Here is an 11219-nt window from a genome sequence, read left to right on the forward strand (position 1 = left end):
AGGAAGAAACTCCTATTTGATCATTATAGACGCAAATATTATTCAGACTTCATAAACAACTGAATTTGTTGATCATTCAACAGCTATACTTTAGTTTTGAGTGCACAAGATAACAACCTACTCAACATTTTCAAAATGATCTCATTCAAATTTGATGGACTCTATAAAAAATATTAACTAAACATCCCGCAACAACGTGCGGGGTTTCATCTAGTTAGTTAGACACTCAAATACATATATCTAGCACTGGACAGGGGAGTATTTTTTATACTTCAGTTATGGAAAGCCTAAGCCGTTCTCTTCTAATGTATTATATGTTCTTTTTAGATAGCTGATCCATGTCCCACCAATCAACGGTCAATTATTTAACCCCCCAACTCCAAACTATTTCCCAAAAAAGAAAAGGATCACTTGTACGAGTTCAACCCCCAACTCCCAACCATCGGCCAATAAAATAAAAATACGAGTTCAACCCCCAACTCCCAACTATCGGCCCATAAAATAAAAGTACGAGTTCAACTACCAACCCCCAACTATCTTGTATTTTATTATGTCCTTCGCTAAAGATTGGCCAACTAAGATCATTGATTAATCATAATAAATATCTTTCATGATTTCTGTTTCGTACCAAGTTTTTAAACTCCAATATTATTTCCAAACCATTACCAAGATTTAAAACTAGTGAATACATATTTAATACATTTAAAAATAGTGAATACATATTATTTCCCTCCGTTCCTTTATATAAGGTGTATTAGTTTTTTCTAAAAAAATTCACAATGCAAGGTGTATTTCTCTTTTCCTCCGAATTTTTTCATGCGTGCCCTTCCACCATCCATTACATGCCTTAGATAAAAAAAATACTATGTATTCCCAATAGGAAGGTTGTAAATAAAAATATATCACCCTGATTGCATGCACTCACATTTCTCTCTCTCTCCCATCCCACCGATTGATTTTATTCTGATGCAGCTAAATTTAGTTGCCTTCTATTGGGCCGCTAATTATTTAGTTGTCGCCAATTAACTTGCTAACTACCTAATTAACTAAGGGTACAAATCCTATCCTATGGGATTCCTATAATTCCTACAAACCAAAGGAGGCCTAAGATTTAGAGTTGGCCTAATTTACGAAGTAATGCCACTGCCAAGTGACTCGCGTACCGGTTTTGTTACCTTTTTTCCCTCTGATATGGGCCAACCCATCATCTCAACTAGGCTCCAGCCCGCCTAGCCAGGCTGGCCTGCTGGCGCGAATGAGAAGCAGAAGCGAGCCAAACGAATGGTTTTCCATCGTTCGCAATCCATGGAAGAAGCTGGAATTGGAAAATTTCCTCAAAGAAAAAAGTTGGAATCAGAAAACAAAAGCGAGATTATTCGAAAGTCATTTAGTGCAAATTATACATGTATCACATATTGGTCACCCAACCTCATTCATAATTTATTCCAAAGCAGAGAAATGTCACACAGTCCTATCTTTCAAAGTAAGTATAATGACGGTCTCATAGCCCGTATATTCAGTTTTGGGTATACGAAAGAGAGAGATAAGGAAAACTAAAATGAGTAAATGAGTAAATGCAAAGTAATAGCCGATGTGCAGTTTCTGCTCTTGGATGCGAATGCATCCGGATGAATAGGAAAATACAAAAAATAGTTTTGAAAAAAATCTTAACTTTTACCATGACAAACATTGTCGAATGTTCCAATTGCATGCAAAGTTTCGTGATGGAACGACATTCACAGAGTTTTTGACAAGAAGAAACAAAATCGATGCTTCAAAAAAGCTATTTGTGAAAGCATTTTGGAGCATTGTTTTTTCTCATTTTCTGCCAACATTTTCACAAATGTCATTTCGCTATGAAATTTTGCAGACATTTTGAAAAATCCAACAATGTTGTCACAGAAAAAAAACAGACTTTGTTTTTTTTATCTCTTTTACTACCTAATTGCATTTTACTGTCCATCCTAGGCGCAATGCACCTGGGGGCAAATTGGCACTTTCGAGTAATAGCCAACTTTACAGCATACCCAATATATGAGTAATTACCAACGATAATTCTAAGTGACATGCAATGTCTACTAGCTAATATATTAGGAAGAAAAGACTCTCAGTCGATTAAGAAGAAAAGACTCTCAGTCGTTGGATCAGGAACGAGCAGTCAGATCTTCTTCTGCTTCCTCCAACTGTTTTCTCCATGGTTCGATTCCACAACACATGATTTATCTCCCCCCGACCCGATTTCCCTTCCCTACCTCGCCTCCAACGAGACCCTATTCGAGAGGGACGGGGGTTAGCTGGTGCATATGGTAGCGAAAACAAAAGCGCCCACCCGCACCAGTCAACCCTCATCCTCGCCTCCACAAGCGATGCCACGCCCCGCATCGTCCCGGCCTTGCCCGGGTCGCCCCTGTCTCGGCATCAGAGCTTTGCAATGCCTTCCTGAAACTGATTGATCTAAAAATGGCCTTCAATAATTGCTTGATTATAAATAGCAAGCAAATCGGATAACACTATTAGGCATGCTATCCTCCTAATAATAATCCTATATCAAGCACGTGAAAAAAGAATTGGGTGAAGAGACAAGAACTCTCTAGAACGCTCTCACAGCCTCTCTCCCCCCCAAAGAACCGCTTTGAACTTTCGCACGCGGCGAATAATAAAACTGCCGTCGGCGCATCCATCCATCCATCCATCTCGGAAATCGCAAGGCGCACGCAGGCATCCTACACACTCCTTCTCGAAGCTCCCATCTCGCCGCAGAAGCCAGAAATGGACGACCTCCTCGGCTTCCCGGGGCCCGGCGGCTACGACGCCATGGCCGGATCCGGCGACGACGAGGACGAGGAGGCCATGAGGAGCCTCTACGCCGGCGCGGCCGCCGCCCCCGCCCCCGCGGAGGAGGAGGAGATCGACGAGGGGTACGCCCTCGCGGCGATGAAGGCCGGGGAGGAGAGGGGGATCGGGAAGGAGGGGCTCCGGAAGAAGCTCCTCAGAGAGGGGGAGGGCTCGCAGCTCCCCGGCGCCGGCGACGAGGTCGAAGGTGCGTCCGCTCCCCCTCGCTGCTTCTCCGGCGTGGACGGATTCGAATTCGATTGGGTTGACTTGGGCGTTGACTTGCTTCTTCGTTTGTCCCGCAGTGCACTACACGGGGACGCTGGTGGACGGCACCAAGTTCGACTCCAGCCGGGACCGCGACGCCCCGTTCAGGTTCACCCTCGGCCGAGGTACCGCCACGCTCTGAGTCGACTGACAGTCAACTGCTCCTCTGCTTCTGATGAACTGAATTTTTTTCAGCTGGCCGTAGCAGTCATGACGGATTTTTCTTTATGTAATGGCTAGGATCGGAAATTTGATACTAGGAGTATTTTAGATTAGTAGGAGCGCAAGTTTACAACTAGCTGCAGGCAGATTGGCAGGAAATCTGGCATTTACAACGCTGACTGGGGCAGGGCTCATCAGGATCCAGTTTAGTGTGATTCTGCTTGAGCGGGGATTGATCTGAATTTTGTTTCCTGGGTCAATCCCCCCTTCATGCGCTCGATGGTGCCTACTGAACCACCCGAACTGTTGGATTTGAAATCAAATGTGCTAGTTTGCATTTCATCCTTATTTAGAGGCAATGAATTGTGATTCTGCATCACATAAACCGTATATTGATAAGAGTTGTTAGTTGTTTGTCCAAGGCTTGTCTTATAACCAAACTAAATGCACCTTACTTCTCCGGATGGAGAAATAATAGGATCTCTAGTTACTATAAAAAATCCTTCCCACAACAGTTTCACAGATAAGCACAGATTATCACGGTTGAGATGAAGCCTGCTTGTTCAACTTCTTTCTGTCTCTTTTTCTTAAGCTGGACGTTTGTGTTTGTTACATTAAGGTCGATAATTGTTATTTGTCTTCTCTTTAGCTTATCCTCATGCCAAAGCCCTGTTTTCTGTCAAGCCCAACTTGCTTTCAGTTGGATGGAAGAAAAAACTGAACGTATATTGTGTGTGGGTACGTGAGCAGTGGCGGAGCTTCACAAAGCTGGCTGGGGGTTCCAAAACACCAAATCTGAATTTTGTAGGGGGCAAAAATACAGTAGTATCTCTAATCTATGCTCTCTCTAATAAAATTTCGCACAAATGTGCAAAACTTTCTTTTGGGGGAGGGGGGGGGGGGCTCTCAGTCAGTGTACATGAGAATCAATGCGGCCCTGGATTCCTGAAAATCGCTGCAGCTGTGGATTCTGAAGAATCAGAATTGGCTCGTTTGTTTACCCTGTGATGCTGCCGGAAAGAACACATGGTGCTGGTCAGCCCGTCGCGGGTCAGGAAAGGGCACAGCCGAGCTCAGGGGCGGCCGCCACTGGATCTCGGACGCCGGATGTGGATGATGGTGGCCGGGCGCGCGCGGTGCATGGAGACCTCGGTGCGGCCTATGCAGTGACAGGGGCCCCAGCGCGGCGCAGTCGGAGCGGCTTCACAGCGGCAGAGGCGGAGCTCGCGGGCCGGAATGTGGGGAGGGGCGAAGTTTGCTGCGTCGGATTCGCTCGTTTTGGAGTTGGGGGCGAACGTGGTGGCGCCGGAACATAGAGAGAGCCCCGCATTGCCCCTTTCTCTGTCTGTTTTCGTTCTGTTGAAAATAACGAAGGGGAAGAGAAACATGTCGTGGGGTGATTTGGGTCGTGGGTGGAGTGGCATTCCTGTTGTAATAACTGGCAAAACTTTGGCTGGACTTGTTGCGTAAGTGGCCGCTCGGGAATCACCAGAATCACCAAATTCGTAGCTTTGGCTTCGACGACCGAGGTAGTCCATTTTCTAAAAGCGATTCTAGGAATCTGAGGTGATAATCTGTGTGTTTGTTTGAGATTTAGATTTGGTGAAGCCTACAATCCGAGAAGCAGTAACTGTAGCTCAAACACAGGTCACCATAGTAGCTGAAGAAACAAGAAGTGTTGTTTGTGTCATGGGGCTGCTAGTTGTACAGAAAGCATAGCCCAAGTTTCCTATTTTTGTGCTTATGTAGCTGTATTTTTCATGAGACTTGTTTGCTCTGAGTCATCTTCTTCTACTAACTACAAAGTGTAATTTAAACATCATTTTAGAAGTCAAACAACAAACATGTGTGTTTTTAAATTGTAAATTTCTAGGCTTCCGTCGATAAGCAAGTGTTTCTAAGTGAAATGATGTCGTGAACCTCTAATTGCAGGCCAAGTTATAAAGGGATGGGATTTGGGCATCAAAACAATGAAGAGGGGCGAGAATGCTATTTTCACCATCCCACCAGAGCTTGCATATGGTGAGGATGGCTCCCCTCCAGTCATCCCTCCAAATGCGACGCTGCAGTTTGATGTTGAGCTTCTCTCATGGGCAAGTGTCAAGGACATTTGTAAAGATGGCAGCATCTTTAAGAAGATACTAGCTGAAGGAGAGAAGTGGGAGAATCCCAAAGACCGTGATGAAGTTTTTGGTACCATACCTTGCTCGTTGCAGTTGTGCCTTAATGCTTTTCCAGTGAGTGTTGGGGTTTTATTCAATTACTTGGTGCAGTTAAATATGAGGCGAGGCTTGAGGACGGGACTCTTGTTACAAAATCTGATGGTGTTGAGTTCACTGTGAAAGAAGGTATAGTGTTTGCCATTTTGGAACATTTGCATTGTAATTTCTAATTTGAGGTTTGAAATGCATTTTCTCACTCGGGAATATTTTCTTTTCAGGGCATTTCTGCCCTGCTATAGCGAAGGCCGTCAAGACAATGAAGAAGAATGAGAAGGCCCTCCTTACTGTCAAACCACAATGTGAGTTTATAGTAATGTAGTTATGGACTCTTCTCTGTAGTGTAGTTAATATCTGTCACGTGCGGTGAACAGATGGCTTTGGTGAGCAAGGCAGGCCAGCCTCTAGAGACGAAGCTGCAGTTCCCCCTAATGCTATGTTGCACATTGATCTTCAGTTGGTGTCCTGGAAGACAGTCACGGAGATAGGCAATGACAAGACAATCCTGAAGAAGATCCTCCAGGAGGGTGAAGGCTATGATCGTCCCAAAGATTGTTCAACTGTCAAAGGTATAATTTGAATGTTCTTTTGCATGATAATCTCAGAATGGTACTCTTGTCATGTGTTTTTAATCAAGTGTAGCGATCTTACTCTGCAGTGAAACTTATTGGGAAGTTGGAGGATGGTACCATGTTTGTCAAGAAAGGTCATGATGGTGAAGAGCCATTCGAGTTCAAGACTGATGAGGATCAGGTGATTGAAGGGCTTGACCAAGCAGTGCTTAGCATGAAGAAAGGAGAAGTTGCCTTTGTGACTATTCCCCCAGAGCATGCATTTGGATCGGATGAAACAAAGCAAGATCTAGCTATTGTTCCTCCTAACACAACTGTTTATTATGACGTCGAACTTGTGTCCTTTGATAAGGTAGAGTCCTAACGTCAGACCATGTATGACTGAGTAATTATTTGTCACTGGTGAAATTGAAATTTTTGCATGTCATGTTGTGCAGGAGAAGGAATCATGGGAGTTGAAGGATAATGCTGAGAAGATCGAAGTGGCTGCTAAGAAGAAAGATGAAGGGAATGTGTGGTTTAAGATGGGAAAGTATGCCAGGGCTTCTAAGCGATATGGAAAGGTTGCAAGTTAAAACCTATCGCGTAACATGGTTTGCAGTGTGGATGCCTTGCATTAAACAAATTCTGACACTTAGTATGTTGTGCCCTTTATTAGGCTTTGGATTTCATAGAGTATGAAAGCTCCTTCAGTGAAGAAGAGAAACAGCTGTCCAAACCACTCAAGGTGAGCTGCAAGCTCAACAAGGCTGCATGCAAACTGAAACTTAAAGACTACAAGGAAGCGAAGGAACTGTGTACTGAGGTAATTATTATACACAGAAACTGAAACATCTAGTTGATTATAAATAGTTCTACTAAGAGATGTTATCAGGGCTGACTACGAATTATTACGATCAGGTCCTGGAAATTGACAGCACAAACGTGAAGGCCTTGTACAGAAGGGCGCAGGCACACATGCATCTTGTTGATTTTGATTTGGCAGAGGTGGATATCAAGAGAGCACTGGAAATAGATCCAGAGAACAGGTTAGTCTTAGTGCCACAGAATTCGGTCTGGGTCTTGATGTACTAGTAGTCTAGTATCTAGAAAAACGCTGAATCACAAGTTAACTTGAAGAATCCTGTCGTTAGGGTCTAGCTAGTTAGGCTGGGTAGTTAATGTTGTTATATGGAATGTTATGACACTGACAATTAAGTTGTTTGATCACCGGTGACCAAGAACCCTGGTTGTTGGGAGAAGTAATTAACGTTCCTTGTGTTTTCTCAGGGACATAAAGATGGGTTATCGGAGGTTAAAGGAGAAGGTCAAGGAGTACGAGAGAAGGGATGCCAAATTCTACGGAAACATGATCAACAAGCTGAGCAAGCTGGAAGACGATGTGAGTTTCCTATCTCCACAAACCGTTTGCCACTTTGTCACTAGGAGACTACTTTGGCCGCCGTTCTTACAGTTGGTTCATTGTTATTTGCTGCTTCCAGGAGGGCTGCGGGAGTAGCCAGGGGCCAAGCAAGAAGCCGCGCAGCCTGTGGCCTCTGGCGCCTTTCTTCACGACCGATGGCAGCAAGCTCTGGCTCGTGCTAAGGCTACTGATCCCCGTGATGATCTTGGTCGCGCTATGTGTTGCTTACTATGTGCAGAGCGGAGTTCACGAAATCGACTGCGTCAACTGCTGACGACGCGTTGGTCGACATGCCCGGGTCGTGTAGTGTTAAAGTCGTGGTGGGTCAACTGCTCATGGTAAATATATTTGTGACATTGTTCTCTTGACAGTGTCTCATGGACTAGTATCTTTTTTTCCTGGTGAAAGTTTATTGCGTATTTATTTCGCTGTGACTTGATGAGTCCGCACATGGCGTTACTGTGCATTGTAGTCCAGTTCACAACACAAGTACTACAATCCTCTTCTGTTTTTCACCCTTGTGCCCTGTAATCACGTATGTTTCTTCACCCTTAAAGAAAAATGCTACATACTGCAAACCTTCCAAGATGAGCAGCAAACCAGCGCCGCAATCGTTGGTTGTGATGCAACAGAAATCCCAGGGTCTACGGCCTGTGTGGTGTCTCACAGGTGAACATCCCATCCCATAGTTAGATTCCCATCTGAAATCGGGCTCTCTCAGAGCTCAGCAACTTTCGGCTGTCGGATCTCGAGCTTGATGCGATTCTAGCCGTCTGATTTGGCCTCCAGCGATTTCTGGCCGTCAGATAAAAATCGGGTTTGAAGCAACGAATAGTAAAAAACAAATACACTTTGGGATTTTGGTCTTATGTGGCTCATCCGTGGGGTCTGGCATTCGTGGGCCGTGCATGTCAGCGACCTTGGCTGTAAGGGTGCCTGGTGCTGTCCTTCCGTGGTCAAAGACGAGTGGCCCCGCCTGAAATTTTGCTGCCCCGCCGAGAGCATTCGTGGCATTTCACGTGTGTGGCCGTGCGTGGCGTTGTGTGGATGGTTGGGTTTCAGGTAGGGGCGAGGAGGGTGCCCGATTGGTTCAGATTCAGAACCCTAGCCTCCACTCCCAGTCAAGCACCTCTCCTTCGCTCTTGCAGCTGCCACCGCGCTCTCGTCCTCCTCGTCGGCGAGCTCGCCGCTGCCATTGACGCGCTCCCCTGTCCTTCCCGAGCCCGGCGGCATAAGAGGTGCGCGGCCGCCCCTCCATGCGTGGTGGAGGAGGAAGGATGGGGACCTCCACGGCCGCCTCCGTCCCTGTCGCCCCTCCTTTGGAGGCGCTGGCCGGCTCTCCCTTCGCCGGATGAGCGATGGCTGCAGGACCGAGCCCCCCCTCCCTCCTCCGCCCCGCCCCTATGTGTCGTCCAAGGATGGACACGTCGCAACGGAGGAAGAACCGTCGACTCGAGCCAACAGCGATGGGTGTCGAGGCGCAGGCGCTCGATGCGTCGCTCTACTGTCAAATCCTTCTTCACCAGGAGGGTCACAACCTGCTACTCGAGCCGCTGTTCGAGGTTCACCTCCTCTCTCTCTATCTGTTCTTATGTTAGGTCTCTAATTAATTAGGTGGATGTACCAATTACAATATTGTCATGGATGCATCTTTCTTTATATTTCAATCCATAGATGCAGGAAGTGATACTTTTCAGTTTCATGTAGGTGAGGCCATGGTTGTAACACCTCTCCTATTCTTTTTACTTGCTTCAGACTTTAGTGTGGGGTTCAGAGATGGTTGCAGAAAGGTCATGTTCTTCTTACTGCACATGTATGTAGGCTGGCATGGTAGGATTGAGGTACTTATTGTTTCTTCATGTTGTTCTTTGTCATTTGGTCAGGTGGATTTTTCCTTCTATCATGCAGCGGGGTTCTCGATCCTATAGAATATGCTTCATGATGATTTAATCCATAAACTGACATTTGATAACTTAGTTTCATTCCTTGCTTGATAGTACCTTAGGAGGCATGGAGTTGTATTTATTTTGTTTCCTGATGAGGTCATTTTAGGTCTTATTTTGTTCTCTTTGATCATTTCCGAAGGGTGGTATAAGAAAATAAAATTGAAACATCATTTCCGAAGGGTGGTATATTATTTTGTTTGAGGCTTGTTGTGCTCCTTGTAGGTTCAAATATCTTGGCATGTATTGTTTGCGGCACTATGATGTTTGGCAACGAGATCGAGGCCGCCCTCCTCTAACAGCGAGGGCACTGTCGATCTCTCCTCAGCCTAGATGTGAAGGCCACTGCCAAGCTGGTTGAGGCGAGCTTCCGATCCATTGGTCCTCCCTGGATGCAGTCATCCATTTTCTTAATTTTTTCTAACATGTTAAGTTGTGGTTAACCCTTCACACTTGAGATTGCTTTGCCTCTTGATAGCTTTGTGATGTCTTTTCTTACCACTGTTCTGATTGATATCCATTTTATGTTTCGCTTAGAAATGTACTCCTAGCATCTTGCTTACTGATCTGTTGTGGTTAACTTCTGGACAGGTTGCTCCGCCCTATTGATATTCACTTATAGTCTTACAGAGCAATGCACTGCTAGCATATTGAAGATTCTGCAGCTTTGGCAGCCATCAGGTACATGGAAAATGCTACAAGCACTGTCGTGATGGATCTAAACTATGCAGGGTTGAAAAGGATGCACCAAGACAATGGTTATCTGAGGCTCGGACTTGACGAGGCGTTTGAGGCGATACACTACCGGAACAGGGCCATACCCCGACGGCCAGAACAATGCCGACGGCCCCCGTCGGCTTCTCCGGAGATATGCCGACAGCCTGGTTCTGGCCGTCGGCGTACAAAGGCCGTCGGGTTACGCAGAGATAAGCCGACGGCACCCGTCGGCATAGAACGGCCGTCGGCCTAGCTACATACACGCCGACAGCTCCCGTCGGCTTACGAAGGCCGTCGGCATACACATGGGGCCCGGCCACCCCCTGGCAAACGGCGTCAGAGCTATGCCGACGGCCTAGACGGGGGGCCGTAGGCATAGGTCCGCAGGCCACGTCATTGATCCAGGCCGCACCATGCAGAGGCTATGCCGACGGCTGCCGTCGGCATATCTGCCACGTCAGTGATCCGCGGCACGCTGGTCAGATCTATGCCGACGGCTAGGCCGTCGGCATAGTTAGATTTTTTTCCGTACATATTTTTTAATGCTTTTTTGTGTATTATTATATCAACTAACATGTAGCATGTTAAATATAAACATACATATGAATATATATGTAGTTTGTATTTTTTTCATATATTATGAATATATATATATAGTTTGTATTTTTTCGAGCACGTTAATAATGTGCGGTCATGTTCTTTTAAATATAGATCCTTATATTTTATTAAAATCAAAAACAACTATGCCGACAGAAGTTTTGTGGCAGTTGCAAACGCCCGACACCCGTCTCCATAGAGTGAATCCCCTCACATCCGCGGTGTGCCCCCCCTCATGGACGGCGCCGCCGCCAGCACCTGGAGGGGGGAAACGGACGCGTCGGGTCTACACGGAGTGGATGTAGCTGTGGTTTTGGCCCGGATGTTGCTCCCGGGTGTCCCTCTGGGCCGACCTAACACAACCGGGTGGAGAGGTCCACTGGTCAAAGCCCGTCCGTGGGAAGTCAAAAGGCTAGATCTCGTGGTCAACCGCTCCAGGGTTAGGCGGGACGGGGGCCCTGGGGGGTAGCAATGCCACCGGAGCGTCGTAGCGGGCCCTCATACATGC

The 11219-nt window shown here is 46.3% G+C and overlaps 1 protein-coding gene across 1 annotated transcript; it reads left to right on the forward strand.

Annotated features, from left to right (window-relative positions):
* The first annotated feature begins 2675 nt into the window (after positions 1-2675).
* LOC119347119 (70 kDa peptidyl-prolyl isomerase-like) lies at positions 2676-7969 on the forward strand. Its single transcript, XM_037616071.1, has 12 exons — positions 2676-3040; positions 3138-3224; positions 5194-5454; positions 5535-5609; positions 5702-5782; positions 5855-6049; positions 6139-6404; positions 6490-6615; positions 6711-6857; positions 6953-7080; positions 7322-7433; positions 7534-7969. The coding sequence occupies exons 1-12, from the start codon at positions 2770-2772 to the stop codon at positions 7726-7728; spliced, it is 1944 nt and encodes a 647-aa protein (XP_037471968.1). The 5' UTR covers positions 2676-2769; the 3' UTR covers positions 7729-7969.
* The last annotated feature ends 3250 nt before the right edge of the window (positions 7970-11219 follow it).

This window comes from Triticum dicoccoides, unplaced genomic scaffold (assembly GCF_002162155.2).
Source record: "Triticum dicoccoides isolate Atlit2015 ecotype Zavitan unplaced genomic scaffold, WEW_v2.0 scaffold59314, whole genome shotgun sequence".
Classification (NCBI taxonomy): Eukaryota; Viridiplantae; Streptophyta; class Magnoliopsida; order Poales; family Poaceae; genus Triticum; species Triticum dicoccoides.

Excerpts from the sequence above, each read along its gene's own strand:
- LOC119347119 (XM_037616071.1), top strand. The coding sequence starts at position 2,770 with ATGGACGACCTCCTCGGCTTCCCGGGGCCCGGCGGCTACGACGCCATG. Across the intron at positions 6,050-6,138 it reads AGATTGTTCAACTGTCAAAG|TGAAACTTATTGGGAAGTTG; the intron begins GTATAATTTGAA and ends CTTACTCTGCAG. Across the intron at positions 6,405-6,489 it reads AACTTGTGTCCTTTGATAAG|GAGAAGGAATCATGGGAGTT; the intron begins GTAGAGTCCTAA and ends CATGTTGTGCAG.